The 21865-nt window shown below is 40.2% G+C and overlaps 1 protein-coding gene across 7 annotated transcripts in view; it reads left to right on the plus strand.

Moving 5' to 3' along the window:
• CIT (citron rho-interacting serine/threonine kinase) overlaps nucleotides 1-21865 on the plus strand; it is a 99412-nt gene that overhangs the window by 64932 nt on the left and 12615 nt on the right. For 5 of the 7 annotated variants that reach the window (XM_039505792.1, XM_039505788.1, XM_039505790.1 and 2 more), the window contains 17 exons: nucleotides 7249-7446; nucleotides 7902-8095; nucleotides 8614-8749; nucleotides 9197-9301; nucleotides 10752-10892; nucleotides 11116-11223; nucleotides 12032-12194; nucleotides 12435-12599; nucleotides 14461-14598; nucleotides 15214-15394; nucleotides 15614-15705; nucleotides 16034-16138; nucleotides 17204-17373; nucleotides 18452-18532; nucleotides 18749-18884; nucleotides 20550-20689; nucleotides 21726-21818. In XM_039505792.1, coding sequence (XP_039361726.1) covers nucleotides 7249-7446; nucleotides 7902-8095; nucleotides 8614-8749; nucleotides 9197-9301; nucleotides 10752-10892; nucleotides 11116-11223; nucleotides 12032-12194; nucleotides 12435-12599; nucleotides 14461-14598; nucleotides 15214-15394; nucleotides 15614-15705; nucleotides 16034-16138; nucleotides 17204-17373; nucleotides 18452-18532; nucleotides 18749-18884; nucleotides 20550-20689; nucleotides 21726-21818 — 2346 coding nt within the window. The remainder of the gene's footprint in view (nucleotides 1-7248; nucleotides 7447-7901; nucleotides 8096-8613; nucleotides 8750-9196; nucleotides 9302-10751; nucleotides 10893-11115; nucleotides 11224-12031; nucleotides 12195-12434; nucleotides 12600-14460; nucleotides 14599-15213; nucleotides 15395-15613; nucleotides 15706-16033; nucleotides 16139-17203; nucleotides 17374-18451; nucleotides 18533-18748; nucleotides 18885-20549; nucleotides 20690-21725; nucleotides 21819-21865) is intronic. The other 2 variants (XM_039505791.1, XM_039505789.1) reach the window with 1 other exon arrangement.

The following is a 21865-nucleotide window of genomic DNA, read 5'->3' on the forward strand; positions in this document are numbered from 1 at the left end:
CAAGAACATCTTTCAGAATTTTTTTTTTTTTTAAACCTTCCAAATCTGTAGTCCTTGTTCCTCAGGGCCAGGAAATTTTTTTACTCTGTTTCCAGTGTACACTGATTTGAAAAAATGAGTAAGTAAGGCCTAGTCTTAATTTGCTGTGGCTTAACCTCTTCCAAAATAAATTCAGACTATCTGTACCTTCTGTCCTCTCTGTCAAGGAGGTAGAGGGTCCACATGTGTATTTCTATCTATCAGTGCTTATTCCCACAGCTGCTTTTTCTACTTCAGTGGTAGATACTCCTTTTCATTCCCTTGTTCTCTGTCTTGCTGTCAGCACAGAATAGCAGCTTTCTGTGCAAGTGACTGATACAGATTATTGGATTTGGCCAGCTTCAAAGGTCACATAATCTGTGGCTATTCCCATAAATTCTCTTTTCTGCACAGCAAGCTAACTTAAAGAAGTCAACATTCATTATTTGGCTGATCTATGACTTTGTAAGAATGGGCAATAATCTCCAACAGTGAGGACTGGCACAAGTCGATGCCAAACACGCCAGGTGGTTTCAAGAACAGTGTGAACTTTGGAGATGCCACATGAAAAGATTTGCAAGTGTAATGTTCATCTTAGGTCCTTTAGAAGGGTGGTTCATATAGCAACCAATCCCCATCAATAAGAAATTAATCAAATAGCAACTGAATGAATAGTGAATGAATAAAAATTCCAACACCACATTCAGTTTGCAACCCAAGAGAATGAAAAATATAGTTCTCAAGACTTCTCTCAATAGTTCGTAGGCATAAACTCTCATTTCATGTCAGAAGACGTCTAACAGCCTACCCTCTTCTCTTCATAAGAACTGAGGAAATGACAGCACAATCTTGTATTGAGCAAGGAGAGATCAGTGCATTCTTGTCATGCCTCTTTCTCTGATGCTTCAACCCCATGTTCATTCAGTAATGACCATTATGATGCAGGTGTAACTTTTTAGTGGACATACAAGGCTATGCCACAGTGGTTCAGGGGTGCTGGAACAATTTTTATAGTGGGGGTGCTGAGAGCCATTGAACCAAATTGTAAACCCTGTATATGATGGAAACCACTTCAAACCTGAGGGTGCGGCAGCACCCCTAGTTCCAGCAGTGGTTCAGAATTTGTGCTGAACTAAAAATAAGATCCATTAGGGTTGTAATTCAAACACATTCCTTTTTAGTCAGCCTAGTAAGGATTAGTGGCCTCTACTCATAAGGGATGTTACTTCAAGATGAACATCAAGAGTTAATTTCCTTGAAGCACTGTGCTGTCAAACTTTATAATGGCCATTGCATTTGTTTTACTTTACTTACAAGTTCAAAGCAATATAAGTATGAAAATAAAATGAATTATATAGAAAATGTATTACTGAAGACTGAATGATTTTGATAATGTAGAATGAAAAGTTGCTGTACAGAATGATAGGTAAAGATACTTACAATCTACTTTCTTTGATATCTCCTAGTTGTTTAACTCTTTAGAGGTCCGGGCGTCTGGACACAGAGCAAGCTTACACTTCTAATGTATGTTCTGGTTTATTTATACCCTCAGTCCACTCGTGTCCCTCCAACCAAGTCAGGTTACTGTCAGACTCTTCTGATTGTGTACTTTAAAATTACTATGATTTGGGATTTGTGCATAGAGAATGTTGTGTGATTGTATTGCAAGCCTTTTGTTCTTGCTAGAAGTGCCCCTGCTTGGTGCGTGAACTACATATTCAATTGCTCTCTGATAGATTCAGGCTTGAGTTAATCAGTTTACTTCAGTATATCTTTCTATTCCCATCAGGAACAAAAACAAATCTTAGCCTTTGCTCTTAGTCTTATAAGAAATAACATAATTACAGTAAAAATTGCTTTACTTCTCTCATATCTTATCACATCTGTAGCTTATCCAGCAAGTCTGCTAAAAGGGAAAGTCTAATTCTGTGCTTCCAAAGATTCAGTACATCAAAAATGCATCACTTGACTTTTTTGAAATCATATTCCATAACAAATATTTTCAAGACAGTCAGAAGGATTCTACTAATAAAATGCATTTAATTAAATAGGGAAGTTTTATATTTTTGACACCTTGCTCTTATTTATGGTTTACTGATGGATTTAATGATTTTAGACAACAAAAACAGTTACGTTGGCTTCAGCAGTAATGTAAGCATTTCATAAATATAAATTTCCGTAAAGAGACAGTAAAAATATCTGTGAAAACTTAGGAAAAAAATTAGATCCTTAAATAAATTACTATCAAGTTAATAAAATCCTGTACATTTCTTCATATAAATCAACATCTAAACCTTTGGGCTCTTTCAATTACAAGCTATTTTTATTTATTACTTTGGCAAGGAGAATGGAAGATCTTGATATATTAATTGGGTGCAGCATCTCCATTTAGCCAGAGAATAATCTAATAAAACCAGATCCACCTTCTTCTCTCCAAAATGGTACCTACACTTTTTTGTCATCACCTTCTATTGTTAGCTTTAGCCTTATCAGGGCTTGATCCTGTAAACACATGTGAACGGATTGGACTCTGAGACACAGATCCTGCAAACCCTTTAGGCACTTTACTTATGTGTATAGTCCTGTTGACTTCAACCAGATGTCCTGATTCTGAACTGATTTCAGTGAGATTATGCACATGAGTGAATTTACCTCGTTGGTGCTATATACAGTAACATTCATTCCATAGCAAGGAAACCTTGCTATATCAAAAGATGAGACTGTAACATGAGGCTAATGCCCAGGCAAAAACTTTGGTATGACTGAGTTAAATGCATAAAAAAATCTGTCAGTTGCTTGGCTGTGTTGTAACCCATCCGTTATTTTGTAAAAAAGGCTCCTTCTTGGGCATCATCCTCCTTCCCTTCCCCCCACCCCAAAATTGCTTAATATGGGGAGAAGAAAAACACAGGCACCAACATGTCACACTGCCTCAGACCCATGGCATTATCCCAACCCCAAGATAAGCAGTAGGTGATTTTCCAGGAGGTGGGGAAAACAACCTCTGCTCCTAAAGTGTGCCTCAGTCATAGCAGAGGCGACTGGAGAAAGGGGAGGGAGGTGGGCATCGTCATCTTTTTCTCAGCCACTGAAACCACTTGTCAGGGCTGAGATCTATCACATTCTACTACGGTGTGCTATAGGACCCCTGGATCTTCTGTCTTCCCTACTGGGGTGGCCTTACGTGGTGTGGGAGGGGGGTGGCTCTTGGGTCCAGGGCTGTGTCTATTTGTGTGTATTTAGGGGTGATCTTGGTGCTTGTCTTGTCTCCCCATTAATCTAGGATTTGGGGGGGGGGGATGCCTCGTTCTCCTTCCATGCACCCTTTCTTGTTAGCTACAAGGTGGTTGTAAGGAGAAAGATGAGTAGAGCAGAACTTTAAAGGGGAAAAGCTACACACATTAGTCTGGAAATTTCAAGTTAAGATTGCACTTAAGATCTTTACCACCCCCAAAGAGTAGCTATACTGATGTGCTGCTGAGGTCACCCAAAACCCCCCCCCAAAAAAACCTTAATTCTTTCTTTCTGCATCCAACCTCCTCCCTGCACACCTATTTGGAGCTTCTGTGAATGGCTGAGACATCTTGATGGAGGTTTGAAGAAGTTTGCAGTCTGCAGTGAAGAACATCCTAAATCTGATTTCTTGGCATACTTTGCCTGTAGTGTTGAACTGTGGAGAATGTGTCTTGAGTTTTGTATGGCTGTGTCAGATATGTAAATCTAAACACCACTATCCTGAGCCCCTGACATCTAAGCTACCTAAGTTTTGATCCATCCCTGGAGAAATTTATAGGCCCAGATATGGCAGCTATGAGTCTATGTGAAATATCACAGCATGGCAGCACTTTGCATTTGAAACTCTATGTTTGGTGGGAATTGTCCTGAATGTGGTCACTTACATAGAAGAGATGTCATTTTCTGGTTACTCTGTATGGTATTATAAAGGTAGGTGTAGTTCACTATAACAATGTAAAGACGATGAGGCATTCAGTTTAAATACTGCAGTAGTGTGCAGCCAGTCTCAACAAGATTAACATGTTCTGGTTAAATCATGTCTTAATTTTCAGAATTACAGATGTGGTGATGATGTGCATTGTCTGAGGATATAATTGTTTCTTTGCTTTCAGATGTTCTGTGGATGGTGATAGAGTGGCACAGCTAAGTTTGGTGGCCTGAAAGTGTATTTTCATGCTTTAGTATTACTTAATGAAATAGATAAATATTAACTTTGAATTTTGAAATTGCATTTGGGTTTTTAAAGGACACTACTATGTACTCTTAAGCGCGCTTCCCTTAACTGCTGTTTGCAAATTTAACTCCAGTGTAACATAGTTTTTTGCCTGGGAATTTCCTTAATTTTACAATCACTTCAAGAATTTTCTCAGTTACAAGACTTCAGTGGGGTTGCAAGTTGTATGGACTCGAACCTCCCTTTTTATCAGACTGTACTTCCAGTGTCTCCACACATAGAATCATAGAATTATACGACTGGAAGGGACCTCAAGAGGTCATCTAGTCCAGTCCCCTGCACTTACAGCAGGACTAAGTATTATCTAGACCATTCCTGACAGGTGTTTGTCTAACCCGCTCTTAAAAATCTCCAATGATGTATGTCCTCAACCTCCCTGAACAATGTATTCCAGTGCTTAACCGCCCTGTCAGAAAGTTTTTTTCCTAATGTCCAACCTAAACTGCCCTTGCTGCATGATTGCCTTCTTCCTGGTTTCCAGGCTAGGCAGCTCCCTCACAACTGGCTCCCACCTTCCTGCGTGGCTGTCTCTCATCTACTATTCCAAATCTGGGCTCTGCCCCATGTGGCTGCCCTCATGCTGCTGCTCCCATTGTGACTCTCTTGGCTATGTAGAATTTATAAACTCCACATTGGGTCCATAATGTACATGGAAGCTGATTTTAATAATTAAATCTGTCAGCAAATCTCCCCTTCCTCCATATCATCTGCGGAAAGAGAAACCCTAGTCAGAGAGATCATTCTTTGCCAAAGTCAACCGATTAAAATAAATTTGAAATTTGTAGGCCAAGCCATTTTGGAGTTAAGATGAGCCAAAATAATCTTCAAGAAATGAGATCACATCATTTCCTCCATTTTTGAACCCTTCATCTCTCAAATACTTTGTCTGATTTGCCTCAAACTTTCTATAAATGTTCTGCTTTGGAATAAGATCACCAAGTTCAGGCAGATTGGTTTAGTTTTGGTGAGGTTGGGGGAAGTGAGTCAAAATCACGCTTCTAATGGAAGGTTAGATTTCGCCCTGAAGGGACGATGCTATCATCTTGAAATTTAGTCAGTTTGAACTAAAATTAAGTTGTTTCAAGTGCTACTCCAACCACTGAGTTGTTCTGCTAATTTTTGCAGTTTTACACTCGCTCTTTCCTGTATTTTAAAAACTATAAGTGAAACTGATTGTATAAGGGAGGTGATGAAACTGATAAGACTGGTGGTGCTGTCAAATGTATAAAGAAAACCAACTGGAAATAGAAGAAGAATTTCTCTGGTCTGAAATGTAACAGAAATCTCAGTTACATTTTCAGACAGCGGTGTTTTTGTTTTTTATTTTTTTTTATTTCTTAGTTGGTGTCCCTTTTAACAATGTAGAGACTGACATGTCCTCATGGTGCAATCATGGTTCCTAAACAACTGATATGTTGTATAAGTGATACCAGGACAAAATATTTAATTTCAGTAGAGCATTGGGAGTGTTAAAGTAACAGCCACACTATTGAAAATATAAGTCAGTGATGTTGCATTTTAGGGTATGAATCACCTTATGAGTTGGCCCTAAACAAATGGTTGACAGAACCCCCCTTCACCCTGTAGGGAGTAGTTTAAGTCCGTCTTTTTTGCCAACAGTTTAAAAGGCAAGTACTGTTGGTTTAGATCTAGGAGAGGCATGGTGAAAGCCTGCCATGGGTATGCTTTAGAGAGCCTGTAGTCAAAAAGAAATGGTTGCATTCCCCTCAGAAAAGCTGAAAGGAGCTGTACTCTCTACTGCAGATATTGAGGTCCTTGACTGTTGCATGGGAAACCAGAACATTTAAGTCTAAACATGTCACGAGATAATGTTCTGGGATCTTAAGTTTTGCTTTTAATAAGGTGTTTTATTACCTTGACATACACTAGCATTTTTACATATGTGCTGAAATGCCTCTTGAACCTATTTAGGGCATTTTAACACAAACTGTGCTAAATGATGTTCTGTGGTTCTTTTTGTTAAGCTGTTTTCAGATTAGATGTATGAGGTATTTCCCTTCCTCCTTCCCCCCAATTGCATTGGTCTAGTAGTACAGGTAGCTGTAGAATTCTTTTCTACTGATCTCCCCTTGAGTTTTTCATACGGGTTTCCACTCTCAGAAACTGGAGGGTTGTATGAAAATACTCCATTTTTATTATTAATTTTTTAAAACTTTGGGATAGTTTAAAAAACCAAACTTTGCATAATGAGATGTCATCTAGTTTAATAAATGGACAGTCCTGGTTCATAAAGGCAAGGTGTTGTCAACCTGGTTGAATCCTTGCTTTTCTTTGATGGCAGTACTGAATTTTCTACTATAATCCGTGGTGCTGCCAAGCTTTTTCTGTCGTCATATTTGTCATGTTGCCATCCATAACTCTATTGTCTTGATACTATCTGTTCCTTCATAAATTATAGCTTTTCATGGCTAGTTATGATTTTAGTTAAAGTAAATTAAGCAATATCTAGGCAGCAGCTTTCCAAATAGTACCACATATTGCACCTCTCATTTAATGATCTTAAAGATTGTTTTACAAAACCTCTGAGAAGTATTAGCCTTATTTCAGAGATGAGGAAACTAAGTTATCGAGGTGAAGTGCCTTGCATAAGGCACACTGCAAGTCAGCGGAAGACCTGGGAAGAGAACCTAGCTCTCCTGGCTCTCAAGCTGATGTTCTAACCTCAAGGGTGTGCCACCAAATTAATCATAAATTGTATTGCAACATATTTATACCTTTTTAGGTTAAATCAGAATTAAAGTATCTCAAGTTGCTTTCTATAAGAATCAAGAAAGACTGCCCATGCTAAGCTCATGCCCTTTCATAAGATCTGCAATTACAATTGTGCTCATGTTTGAATTGGACAAAAATGCTACAATCTGTCTATTTGTTCAGCAAGGTGTGGCTGTAGGACTGGATAACATCCTTTCACAGAACTCTACTCACTGACCTGTGACCCAAACTTCTTTTGTTCTTTTTAGGTGATTACAGACTTGGAAGAACAGCTGAACCAGCTGAGTGAGGACAATGCAGAACTGAACAATCAGAATTTCTTCTTGTCAAAGCAGCTTGATGAGGCCTCTGGGGCCAGTGATGAGATAGTACAGCTGCGAAGTGAGGTTGATCACCTCCGTCGAGAGATCACTGAGAGGGAGATGCAGCTCACCAGTCAGAAACAAGTGAGAGTTTAGAAATTCTGTTTAAAATCTCTTCATGACACGTATCTTCTTGCAAGACTCTGACTAGCTAAAAATTCTTTCTAATTTGGAGAAATAATGGAGGGTGTTTATAACTTTTATAGCAACTTGACCCTACAATGACCACTCTGGGAAGGAGTGTAAGAATGCACTGAGATCTTTAATATGTCCCTTTGTGGCTCACTGCAACATTGGCAAGGAATGGTGCTTCCTAGTTGTTTCATTTTTGCTTGTGGCTAAAGCCATCGTGGGGTATTGGTGACATTAAAGGTAACTACAATTAAATGCATAAAGATTCAGGCCTTGAAATAATGAGATGTGACTTACCAGTTGATGCTGTGGATTTGCATGTACTGTAATTGGAATGGTGAAGCTGTATCTTAAAAAGTGCATGTTTGATGTGGGAAGTGAGAATTAATGGGAGGATTTATTTTTAGACAATGGAGGCCTTGAAGACAACATGCACAATGCTGGAAGAGCAGGTGATGGACTTAGAGGCCCTGAATGATGAACTGCTAGAGAAGGAACGTCAGTGGGAAGCATGGAGAAGCGTTCTAGGGGATGAGAAGTCCCAGTTTGAATGTCGGGTGCGAGAGTTACAGAGAATGTTGGACACAGAAAAACAGAGCCGGTATGGCTTTTCTCTTCATTAATCTTTGTGTAAAAGTGCTCTGTGGAATATAGTTCAATATAATATAGAATGTGAGACATGAATTTGCACCCAATATTAAATTATATGAGGTAAAACTGGAAGATGGATATTTAAATTGATACATGTGACTCTCCAGTGATGTGTTCCCCTTCATTCCTGTGCAAGGCCACTGAATTCAGAAAATAGTATTTCTAACTGTAACTTGCAAGCTATCTTTCAGATTAAACCTGGACTGTACCATGATATGGTAAACTCATCTTTGATTCTCATTCCTTGTTCTGGTGACTTTGAATTCCCAAGCAGTAGTTCCAGCAGGGGCTGAGAACAGGATTCTGTAATGTTGGAAGCATCATAATAAGATGACTGGCTATATAAACCAACATTTTGAGTGTGAGGCAAGCCTCTGAAAGTGTCTATTGATGTCCTAGCATCCTAGAAAGAGGTCAGTCCCAGAGAGGAAATCATCAGGTAACATTTTTTTCCCATTTTTAATACAGAGTGCGAGCAGATCAGCGTATTACTGAATCCCGCCAGGTGGTAGAACTAGCTGTTAAAGAACACAAAGCAGAGATTCTTGCTCTCCAGCAAGCACTGAAGGAGCAAAAACTCAAAGCTGAGAGTCTTTCTGACAAGGTCAGTATCTTTTTATCTTAATCTTCTATATATTCACTAAAGAAAAATGTGTCAACTCAGGTGTTCGTGATAGAAATGTAGTTTTGAGCTGAACAGTCTTTCAGTTGGAGGGGTAAATTTTACAAAAAGACTGAGGCCTCTCTTGTTGAGGATGCAGTTCTGAAGGCCAAGAGCCTAGCTTTCCAATCAGTTAAATTTAACCCAAAGGGCTGATCCCTACATCATGGGTGTTAATGAAATCTCTAACCGATGTGACATCCACATTTGAGCAGCAACAGCCAAGACCCTTAAAAAAAAAAAAAAAAAAAAGAAAAAGCAATAGGTAATATTTTTCATTCTAGCCTTTTATGTTTGATTGGTGAATTTGGATTTTAAGATCTTTGGGTCTTATAATATTTGTTTGCATCTATGATTTTATATATATATATGTCCGTCTCAACTGCCTAGCTCAATGATTTGGAGAAGAAGCATGCAATGCTGGAGATGAATGCACGCAGTTTACAACAGAAGCTTGAGACTGAACGTGAGCTCAAACAGAGGCTTCTGGAAGAGGTAAGGGCTACCCTGTGACGGAATTTCATGTTATACAAATGTATTTGGAAAGATCCACAATGTGAACCCACAAAAATAGTTGTACTAGGTTTCAATGAAGCTAGAAAATTCAGAGTTAATGCCAAAGATCCAGGTTGCTACTCTATCCTTCCTTATCTCAAAAAAGATATACTGGCACTAGAAAAGGTTCAGAAAAGGGCAACTAAAATGATTAGGGGTTTGGAATGGGTCCCATATAAGGAGAGATTAAAGAGGCTAGGACTCTTCAGCTTGGAAAAGAGGAGACTAAGGGGGGACATGATAGAGGTATATAAAATCATGAGTGATGTGGAGAAAGTGGATAAGGAAAATTTATTTACTTATTCCCATAATACAAGAACTAGGGGTCACCAAATGAAATTAATAGGCAGCAGGTTTAAAACAAATACAAGGAAGTTCTTCTTCACGCAGCGCACAGTCAACTTGTGGAACTCCTTACCTGAGGAGGTTGTGAAGGCTAGGACTATAACAGCGTTTAAAAGAGAACTGGATAAATTCATGGTGATTAAGTCCATTAATGGCTATTAGCCAGGATGGGTAGGGAATGGTGTCCCTAGCCTCAGTTTGTCAGAGGGTGGAGATGGATGGCAGGAGAAAGATCTCTTGATCATTGCCTGTTAGGTCCACTCCCTCTGGGGCACCTGGCATTGGCCACTGTCGGTAGACAGGATACTGGGCTAGATGGACCTTTGGTCTGACCCTGTACGGCCGTTCTTATGTTCTTAATGTTGCTGTGGAGAATAGAAAGTAAGTCAAAATGGTATGTTAGTTTTCACTTTGGAGAAGGGTGGTTATCCTAGAGATGATGACTCATCACCTATCGCAATTAAGGTGGTTTTGTTTTTGCCTCATTATAACCTTGGAGTTTTGGTGGCTCTGTGTGCTTTGGTTGGTTGTGCGGAAAGATAGTTTCTTCTGCCGCAGGTAGGGAGTAGAGACCTGAGCACTTGTAATAAATTTAATTTCACAGATCAACCAAATATGCAGATGCTTGACCTTGTTTCTAAGAAAGGTCTTTCTTAGAGAGAAATGTTGAGGTAGCTTTTGGTGTCTGTGTGAAAGGCTTGGAAAACTGGCATCCAGAAATTCTTGATGTTGCTGTCTCCCTCACTAGTTTAGCAGATATACGATCTCCAAAAACCAAACAAAGCAAATTACTGCTTTATTTATTTTTGTGGATGTGTGTGTAAAAATATATTTAAAAAGGCAGCGTTGCTATGAACTCATGCAAATCACTGGTGTTAAAGATGATAATATGGCACTTTGGGAAGAAGGAAAGATTCTGGGATTTTACAAATAGGGTAAATTAATATTTGAGCTATAAAATAAATGGATGTTTAATTTTAAGTTCTAGGAAGATGCTTGTGCTGCAAGAAACATTAACATTTGGCCTTTGTTTTCCCACTAATAGCAGGCAAAGCTGCAACAGCAGATGGATCTGCAAAAAAACCACATCTTCCGCCTGACTCAAGGCCTTCAAGAAGCTCTGGATCGAGCAGATCTTTTGAAGACTGAAAGGAGTGACCTAGAGTACCAACTGGAAAACATTCAGGTGAGGGTCAGTAAGAGGAAAGCAAAAGGGCAAATATCAAATGTGAGATTTTCAGTACGTAGCCTGTCATTGTTATGTGCCATTTCCGACAACTGGATGAAGTCAGCTCTGCTTGAGTGTTTGACTTCCTGCTTGGTCTTCCATACTGTCTCATCTCTGATTGTTATGCTGCTGTTTCTCTATTGCTGAGGTTTAATTTTCTTTTTTCATGTGTGGTTCACAGGTTCTCTATTCCCATGAAAAGGTGAAAATGGAGGGCACTATTTCTCAGCAAACCAAACTCATTGACTTCCTGCAAGCAAAGATGGACCAGCCAGCCAAAAAGAAGAAGGTGGGTTAAAGGTTTGGGAGGCAGAATTCAAGAAACTAGCCATGGAGTCAATGACTGAAATCTTCATGATTTAGTTATTTACTGTGTGTTCAAAATATTTTTTATTTTTATCCTTACTGCATAACACAAACACATTCCAGTTTAAGGAACATTATAAATGACTGAAAAAAGCTTTATCAGGCAACATGTCCGCCTTGTGGCCTGTCAGTATTTCTGTTTCCACAATGAGTCAAGTTGCAGCCCACTAAAAACACCTCTGCAGCAGCTGGGGAAATATGAATCTTCCCAGTTTTGTTTTGTTTTCTTTTTTTTTTTTTAAATGAAAATGTACGAACAAGTTTTTTAAATGGTAAGTATATGTGAATGTATTAGAATCAGGAAGGGTTAATCTTTTAGTTAAATCATAAGGTAGGTAGTCAGGAGTCCTATTTCCAGCTTTGTCACAGACCTCAGTGTGACCCTGAATTAAGCAATTAAATCTATACCAGCTTGTGAAATGGACATAATGTTAATGTATGTCAGGGACGTTGAAGCTCAATTAGTTAGTGTTAACACTCATCGAGATCCTCTGTTAGGTGCTATAGGAAATGCAAGGTATTGGTGGCATTATACAGGCAATGTACGCTGCTTATTTAAATTAAAATAAAGTTCTCAACATTTTTCTCTTCAACTCCAATTAAAAGCCTATCCTTTTGTACATCATAATTACCACTAGGCCCTCTGGCCTGCAGTTAGTTAGTTTCCCTTTGCCTAGTTTAAATCATCTCTTACTAGGAGTTAGGAGTTGTCTGTGTGTTTCTGTTGCTAGGGCCTGTTTAGTCGGCGGAAAGAGGACCCTTCTTTACCCACACAGGTTCCCCTGCAATACAATGAGCTGAAAGTGGCATTGGAGAAGGAGAAGGCCCGTTCTGCTGAGCTGGAGGAGGCTCTACAGAAAACACGCATTGAACTCAGATCTGCTCGAGAAGAAGGTAGGGGGGTAACAGAAAAATTGAATCTGGAGAAGAGAGACATTTTGGCCTCAAAACTTGCCTTAAAATTGTGCGTCTCTGTAACAGTAAAATTACTGTCTAATTCCTACTTTGCTGCTTTGAAGATACATTAGGGCTACATGCTTTCTGCACATTGTAACCCTTGAATGGTTACATAGAACCATGGCTGGAAACTAGCCTCATACTGGATGAGTTAACAAGTTGTATTTGTCTCTGTAGCTGCCCATCGGAAAATAACAGACCACCCTCATCCATCCACTCCTGCCACAGCCAGACAGCAGATCATCATGTCTGCCATTGTCCGCTCCCCAGAGCATCAGCCAACTCCCATCAGCCTGCTTGCTCCACCCTCAAGTCGCAGAAAGGAGTCCTCCACACCAGAGGGTAAGTCTAAAGGAGAATATGAAATGCCTGTTCCTATTCAGAATATCCACCCCCCTTTTCAAAACCATCTTTTCTCTTTTCATGCAGGTGTGTATAATGACGTGCACAAGTACTGGTGAGCTCTAGGTAGCAGACTTGGAAAGTAATGTGAGGGGAATTGGAGCCTAGTTTGTATAAGGGAAAGGGGTTGTGTTACCTATTTGTGAGGGATGAATTTTTCTAAAAACTCCTGTCATAATAGAAGTCTTGGATCATCCTTTCTTGCTCTTGTTCTGTAGTCTAAATCTCTGCTTGAATGAAATTTCAACACCACTTATTGTATAAAACTTCAGTTAAAGGCTTTCTGTCTTGGCTTGGATTTTTTTAATTGATTGATTAAAAGAAGCCTAGTTTTTGATAGAGAATCCTTTAAATAGTGTGTCTGGAATTAAACTTTTTTCCAATGGGTTTTTCTGTTCCCTTGTTGTTGATTAGTAGGCGTTTTTCAGCAAGCAATACATTCTCTGGGGGATAGTGAAGCTGGCTAGACTCAAAGAGCTGTGAAATGCATGAAGTAAACATACTCGGAAAAAAGGGTTTTTTTGCTAACCTCTATCTTAAGTCTCAGTAAAGACTGACAATGAAAAGTGCAAACAAAATCCATTCCAGTCTTACTGTTGTTCCATATTGTGCCTCTTCAAAGTCACAATGTTCTTTGTAAAATAGGGATTCGTACAGAGGATATGCTGCCCTACATCAGCACAAAACAGGGCTGTGGTAGGCTTTGCTCTTCAGACTGCACTTTACTTTCTCAACTACAATTCTGCATTGATCAAAAGGGTGTATGGATGTTTCCTCCCTGGCTGACACATCTTTACTTGTCTAAGCTGCAACTTCATTCAGCTGAGCCGAGAATTCTCTATAAAGGGAAAGGAATGGCAATAGGCATGAGGAGACACATGAAGCGTGCATTGAAAGGGTAGGTATTGGGTGAGAGGAGAAGTTGGATCCTTATTAGTAAGGAATGAAGGAAGAGGTGTATGCTGTCGAAAATATGGGGCGAGACTCATCAGCAAGAAGGATGCAATTGAAAATTAAGGGGCTATGCGCACGTGTATATGAGAGAATTGGTATTGGGTGTCTGGATGGTCCCTGGGTGGGTCATAACAATGGGGATTGAACCCCAGACCTCTGAATCTAAAACCATAAGCCTCTACTGCCTGAGCTGAAAGACCCAGGTCTGTTAGCCCAATGGTTGTCATACACTCAGAAACTCATATGCCAATGGAGATGGAAAGAGAGCCATGCTTTGTAAGCATGGATTACATAAACATAAGGAGAGATGTCCTCAATCATGGGTAAGCGATGGGTATGGGTAGCATGGGAAGACACATGCAGCAGGGAAAAGAATTGACATGAGGGGTAAGATTTGTTCACTGCCAATCAAGTGTATTGGCAGGTGCTGAGATGTGCTCATTGGTCAGCACTGAAAGTTGGGGAAATCTGTTCTCGGTGGTATGAAGTTGGTATGGGGAAAGCATGCGCAGTATCTAGCATAGGTAAAGTGAGAGAAGCAAGTTGTTTGTTGGCAGCACAGTCCTTTGTGACCATCTAGTCTGACCTCCTCTATAACATAGGCCATAGAACTTTCCCAAAATAATTCCTATATCTCTTAGAAAAAGATCTGTTCTTGATTTTAAAAACTGTCAGTGATGCAGAATCCACCATGACCTTGGTAAGTTGCTCCAATGGTTCATTACCCTCATTGTTAAAAACGTACACTCTGTTTCCACCAATTTACAAAATTGTTTCGTTTCAACCTCCAGCCATTGGATCATGTTATACCTTTTGTCTATCCCTGTGACATTTTTCCCCCTTCCAGAGTTCAGTCGGCGTCTGAAAGAGCGAATGCACCACAATATCCCTCACCGTTTCAATGTGGGGCTAAATATGAGGGCAACAAAATGTGCAGTGTGTCTGGATACTGTGCACTTTGGACGTCAAGCATCTAAATGTCTTGGTAAGAGCAGGACGTGTGAGTGAATGGAGGGCAATTGAATGCTAGAATGGAGGGTTAACACTTCAAGTCATTCAGAATAGAGTCTCATGTCCTTGTTCAGTGAAGACGGTGAGTTTCTCCACCAACAGCCTTGGTTACATTTTTTTAGGTGTCCGTGGAAAGAGACAGTTCTCTTTATTTGGGAAGGCAGGTGACTGATTCCCTCTCCTAGCTACCATATGGTTATTTTGCCCATATTGCCTTGCCAAAAACAGCCGGGAATTGGGACAGAGTGTGACTACCCGGAACTCTTCACCAGGGAAAATATGTTGTTTTCTGGACCAGTACTGCCTGTGAGAACTGGAGAAATCATTCCAACTTCTTTCTCGCTCCATGGGAGTATTTGGTAACATATTCTGGGCCATCAGAGACTTCACCATCCAGTTCTTTCTCCCTGCAAACAAAGATTGACAGTGTCCAATTATGAAGACCTGAAGAGTAACTAGAGGGTATATTTGAAAACATCAGATGGCTAGATTGAACAGGAGAGGGGTGGGTCTCTGGGTGACTGGTTGGAAGCTGAATGGACTGGGCCATGTTTTCTGGTGTATGCCTTATAAAGTTTTACTCTCCCAGAATGCCAAGTGATGTGTCACCCAAAGTGCTCAACATGCTTGCCAGCTACATGTGGACTGCCTGCAGAATATGCCACACACTTTTCTGAAGCCTTCTGTCGGGACAAATTGAACTCTCCAGGACTGCAGCTGAAGGAGCCAAGCAGCAGTTTACGTCTGGAAGGATGGATGAAGGTGCCAAGGTATAAACATAAGTCTTTGTGCCAGAGCAGGTGGTGGCACATATGGAGCTGTGCTATAAATTATCCCAGATCGTGAGGCAATTTCTCTGAATTCTCTCGATATTTGCCATTGCAATCTTGTGTTACCAATGAAATTTATCCCCCAGGGATTTGCTTGCCACTCCAATTCAGAATCTTGGTGGAAATTCTGATGATCTTTTGTGCTTGCTGTGTTTTCAGGAATAATAAGCGTGGACAGCAGGGCTGGGACAGGAAATTCATTGTCCTGGAAGGAACTAAAGTGCTAATTTATGATGCTGAAGCAAGAGAAGGTAACTTCACACCTTCAACTAACAAGATTTGCCTTTTCTGTTTTCTGAGATTATTCGTTGTATCGAAGGGTCTAATGAATATGTTAACATTAGCTATTGCTAATTTGAACTGCCGTGTCTAATAAGGCAGAATTGTTTCCCCCCCCCTTTAGGATTTTATTAACCTTACATGCTTTAAATATTGGCAGTAACCTTGTACTCCAGCTATGAAAAACCCAATGTGCTACCCACTTCCTTCCTCCAGTTCTTCATTATTTTCTCACTACTTTCTTGTTTCTTTGGGTCTTGTTCTCATTCATCTTCATGTCCCTTCCCCTTCCCCCGAAAGCTGGACAGCGGCCTGTGGAGGAGTTTGAGCTGTGCCTTCCTGATGGAGATGTAACCGTTCATGGGGCTGTAGGAGCTACTGAACTCGCAAATACAGCAAAGACAGGTGAGAATCAGTGCAGCCGAGGTAGAATGGATTTCAACTGATCCATGAATATGGCTTGGCATCCACCGGCAGTTAACTGTGGTAGAACAGATCTCATTCTGCAGTTAACCTTTTAAACTGCTGTTCTGTAACATCATAAATCTTCCTGAGGTTACCTCTATTTCAATTAGGTATGCCTTGTGAATAGTTCAGACATCTAGCGTTGGACCCACAAAGTTGATTGCTTCTCTCCCGATGGTTGAACTGTGAATGAGGTACTCTTTCATTCAAATAGAGGTAAACCTTAGAGTGGCTTTATAAAGTTATTATAAAGCACTTTTAAACATAGTTCGTATAAACTTCCTCCTTCAGTGCCCTCCGCCAATCTGAATTTTCAAAGTGTATGTTCTAGCAATAAACCATTAACCTGAAATAATATGAGGCATATGGAATCAGTTATTCTCTAAAAAGAAGTAATATTTGTACTGTACTGATTGTGTGTCTATATATGGAATTGAACTGATTTAAAGATAATTTATCTCTTGGATTTAATATTGTAGGTTAGAGAGTTGAGCTATCAAAAGTAGGAACATTATTGTTTCTTAAAACAGGTTATTGAACAACAATTTAAAAAAGGAAACTGTCTTCTTGTGTTGCATAAGCCAGTGTTACAGACATGGAAGAGATTACTTAGTGACTTGCTTTTAGAAAGTGTACACTGTGTAACAGTGCAGAGAAAACTATCAGGGATCGCTTCAGTCATAGGGCTTTTTAAAAAAAAGGAACTTCTGTGTTATAGCTGACACTTCTCTTCCTCTCTGAATAAAGGCTGATAGTTAATCTTTATTTAGCAGATAGAAAGATGGAAACCATACACACAATGCTATCAATTTTTTTTTAGCTTTAATAGCTAATTTGCAGCACCTGGAATGGAAAAGCCCATCTTTACTGATAGTATAAATTGTAGCAGTAAACATCTTGTTATGGTGATGTCCTCTCTGACAAAGATGAAGGATGCTAATTTAAGCCAAGTGAAATTGTTCCGAGTGCTAATCCCAATTTTGTTCTCTCTCTGCACCACCTTAGATGTGCCATATATACTGAAGGTGGAGTCTCATCCACACACCACATGCTGGCCTGGTAGGACACTCTACTTACTAGCACCTACTTTCCCTGATAAGCAGCGCTGGGTCACTGCTTTGGAATCAATAGTGGCAGGAGGGAGAGTTTCCAGGGAAAAAGCTGAGGCTGATGCTGTAAGTACAAATAGATTCTCTAATAATAAAAGATTCTTGCAGGGAACCATTTTGAAATTTTCTTGTAGTATCTGACATGCTGAGTTTGAAATTAAGTTAAACTAGTTAATATTATTTCTGTCTTTAATATCATGTAATAGGAATACCGTGAGCCATGGTTTACAACGAGATTGATGCCTCACAGTGTCGCACCGTCTTTCAGATCCGAAAAATAGCAAATCTCAGAAGGCGGCTTATTTTTCTCCCCCTCCTTTGTGATTTGTTAGCTGTTTATTCCTGACAAAAATGGTGTTACGTGGTCTCACTGCTGTTCCATTTAGAACAGCCCTTTTCATCGCTATAACTTTCCTGATACAGGGAAATTGTGCTTTTTGGCATCGCATATTCAAATTTTGGCTCCCGAGTCAACGGAAATCTGACTAGCAGGAGTAGTCCAGGATGTTAATTAGAACTCTCTTGATTTTCTTCCCAACTATTACGCTGTTGGGCAGTCTCTCTTTCGAAAGTTTCAGTTTAGTTTTTCTAACCACTTTGTGGGTGTTGAGACACATCAGGATTTCTTAAGTTGTATCACTTCTCAAATGTTCCCTGTTCAAGTAAGTGTTGGGATGTGTCTTGAAGGGACCTCAGTGCCACTCTGTAATAAACTAATATATGAACCTTCTGCTAACTTCTGTGTTATTAATAGACTGATGTGCCAGTCTTAGAGCCTCCTTTCTGCTTGGACTCAAATAGAGACATACATGCTTGTTTCCTCACTTTCCTAATAATTGTGCCTTGTTAAGTGGCAGCTTATGAACCCTTGACACACGTTTTGTGTTGCAGAAGAACTCTACTTTTCCACAGCTGAATGCTGTGCAATATAGCAGATGGTTGCAGTTCAGATAATGATACATTGTTTAGTGTTTGTTACAACCAATGTAGCATGAGTCTGGAGGAATAATGTGCTTTAAAGTTTTGAGACAAGATTGTACATGCTAGCTCTTCAGATGGCTGTGAGTCAGTGCTAAGTGTTGTCTAAGTGTTTGATTTGTGTTTCCTAGTTAATCATACTGTGTTTTCTTTTTCTCACTTACAGAAACTGCTTGGAAACTCCCTGTTGAAGCTTGAGGGGGAAGACCGTCTGGATATAAACTGCACAATGCCCTTCAGTGACCAGGTGATGACATCAGTGCACAACACGCAACCTGGTCACTGTATACCTTGCATGAATGGAGTATGTGTATCCAGACTTGTAAATAGGAACATGTTTCCTTTTGTACCTTGGGGTTGGATTCCATTTTCCATTGGCTGTTGTTATGCATGAGTGAAATTTAGTCTTGGAGCATTTCTGTGATCTTATACAGTGCTGACTGTTCAAATTTTGTCTTTATAGGTAGTACTCGTTGGTACTGAGGAAGGTCTCTATGCCCTGAATGTGTTGAAAAATTCCTTAACACACATTCCAGGACTTGGTGCTGTTTTCCAAATTCACCTCATAAAGGATCTGGATAAACTGCTCATGATAGCAGGTATGATGGTAGGAAGCTGGCAGATTTTTGCTTTTGTGGAAGTGTTCTGATAAATGTTCTAGATTGTGAAGGTTAAGGGGAAACTCCCTACAGCACAATGTCAGTGGAACTTGCTTTCCCTGGGTTCCTGGCTACATTTTATGTATAGCTTTTCTGTGGTGCTCATCACAGAATCACCTCAGATTCTCATGTACACTAACGAATGAAGTAATGCTCACAATATCCCTGCACAAAGGCAGTGAGCTCTCTGTTTTTTTACAGATGGGGGACTGAATAACAGAGGCCAACATTTTCAAACCTGAGTTTCTAAAGTTAGGCTTCTTACTCTATATTTAGCACCTAAATAAGTGTCCTGGTTATCAGAGGTGCTGAATACTCAGTGCTGTGATTGAAGTCAGCAATAAATGTTTGTTGATTCCCAGACCTCTCCTGGACTACTCTGGCTGTCTGTATAGGGGAGAGGAGCCGTTCTTTGCTAAGAGCTCTCTCAGGCAGAGCCAGTCGAGATCCCGTCCTGCTGTTTCTGTATCATTCCCACAGGTTAGAAGGGAAGCAGGCAATGGAACAGTGAGAGCAGCTCTTTTCCTTCCCCTCCCATGCAGCAGCAGAGATCTGCTGACCTTCCCCCCTCCCCCCAGCACACAATGGAGTTGCTCTGGAGGCTGCCAGGGAAGTGGTGGGTGACAGTTATGGGTGGTGGTGTCCCTTATTGCCTCCTTGAAGTAGTGGGGCTGTTGCAAACACCGTTTAAAAGTTGCAAGGCCTCACTCGGGATACGTATCCAATTCTTAATCATCTACACTCCTTTTCCTTTGTTTTTAACAGTCGCCCTGAAGGGCCACAGATTGGTCACCACTGTCCTAGGATCCGCAGCACCATGACCCTCTAATGCTCTAACAGAGGCTCCCACGACGCTTGCCCATGTAATATAACTAGGGCTGCTTTCATTGTCTGCTTTTTATGTCCCTCAGTCTGAATGCGAATTGGAGCAATATACTTTCCCAGTGGTGCTTAGCTCTCCGTCCTGCTCTTTGACTAGAAGGACTAGATAGATAGCGCAATTTAATATCAAAACCTCCTGCATAATGTTTGTGGGGAATCAACAAAAAAGCTTCACACATTTGCTGTATAATATTAAGATGCCCTAGCTTTTTAAACAGTATTTCAAGTTTGTAGGAAAGAAAGTAATTGTAGACAAAAGTTACACCCAATGTGATATTTGAAAAGGTGATATTACTGAAAGCTCAGGGTTCCAACATGGGTCAAAGTGATTCTTAACTGTAGCACCATTAGGCTCTACTACAAACTTGTGTGGGCAGAAATGGTAAAGCACCTTTCACTTGAAAAGGAGGGGTCTTCCTGGCTAATCTAGGCAGTGCCTTCATGAGGCCATGTACTGATGTCTTTCAGCTAGACACAGCAACTATAACAATCCAAGGAGACAGTGCTTGTTTTCCCGGGTGTATTTATTACTCCTTTTTTAAAGTCCTCTTTCACATGGAATTATTTTTTACATGTATAGTGTTCTGTAGCTGTTACCACAGTAACAACCCATAATTAGAAGCCGCTGCTTATGTAACAGAATAGGCTCTTGCAGTGAAGAGTGAAATTCTCCCCTTGCTTTACTATCTTACATTGAAAAAATGTAACTGTTTCTGTCCTCAGGAGAAGAGAGGGCTCTGTGTCTTGTTGATGTAAAGAAAGTGAAGCAGTCTCTAGCCCAATCTCACCTCCCAGCCCAGCCTGATATCTCACCAAACATCTTTGAGGCTGTCAAGGGATGTCACCTTTTTGCTGCTGGCAAGGTAGGATATAGATCCTTTGTGCCCTGGGCTGTGCTTTAGTTTAGCTATTGATCCCAGACCCAGTGAGACACTAGAAGGGATTGCCAGGTTTAATCTTCATCAAATCAGCAACTTTATTTCTTGTCATAATCAGCACATCCAGGAGCTACATACTTGGTTTTTTGTATTTTTCTCCAAATAAAATGAGTAAAAGGGAGGGGGGGAGGGGAAGGAGCTTGAAGGGTCTATCACAAATATAAACTAGCACAGACCACCAATAAATGGAATATGCTAACCGGTTACATGATACAGACTGTGAGATAAACCTAACATAACTGATGAAGAAGAGCTTTGTATGAGTTGAAAACTATTCTCTTTCACCAACAAAAGTTGGTCTAATAAAAAATATTATTTCCTCCACCTTGTCTGTCTGACTGTAGACATTCGCTCTCCATTTTTAGTCTCTTGTGATTAATAAACTTCCTATTCCTCTCTTTGCTCTTGAACACTGGGTGGTGCTTACCCAGGTAGTAAATTTGCTCATGCAGTTGTATCATTCAACAATGTTCAGTGTGCTTGCCAATTTCAGTGTGAAACACTTGGCCACTGCAGAAGTTTTCAGCAGGAACTGCTTATGCAGATTACTCAGATCCTTGACAAGTTGAACATAATTTCAAAGCATTGTTTAAGATACAAGTTCAAGAGGTTAAAGATCTAACCTGCCTGGGTTAATTTGGGTTCATTATCACTCTTAACAGAAACATCATTCTATTAAAAGCGTCCTGTTCTTTTAATTAACTTGCTTCAACTACAAAAGAAATCGCAGAAGCAGTCTGGATGTGTGCTGTCCTTTAGGAGTGTGAAAAGGCTGTTCATTCTTACACTAATCTGCAGTTACGCCACACTGTCCTATTACAAATATTACTCACTCATCTCTGCCAACATCTCGGTCCCTTTCACCAAAGAGAACTGTTTCATGTGTTCAAAATATTTTCCCCAGCTTTAGTGTGAACTTCTCTATTGCTATCGCTAACCATATTTTTAACCTTCTCTGTAGGTTGAGAACGGACTCTGCATCTGTGCAGCCATGCCCAACAAAGTGGTGGTTCTGCGCTATAATGAGAGCCTCAGCAAGTTCTGCATCAGGAAGGCAAGTTTATTGATTTCTCTCAGTAGTTCACATATTCATAACAATCC

The sequence above is a fragment of the Mauremys reevesii genome, linkage group 18, assembly GCF_016161935.1.
Source record: "Mauremys reevesii isolate NIE-2019 linkage group 18, ASM1616193v1, whole genome shotgun sequence".
Taxonomy (NCBI): Eukaryota; Metazoa; Chordata; order Testudines; family Geoemydidae; genus Mauremys; species Mauremys reevesii.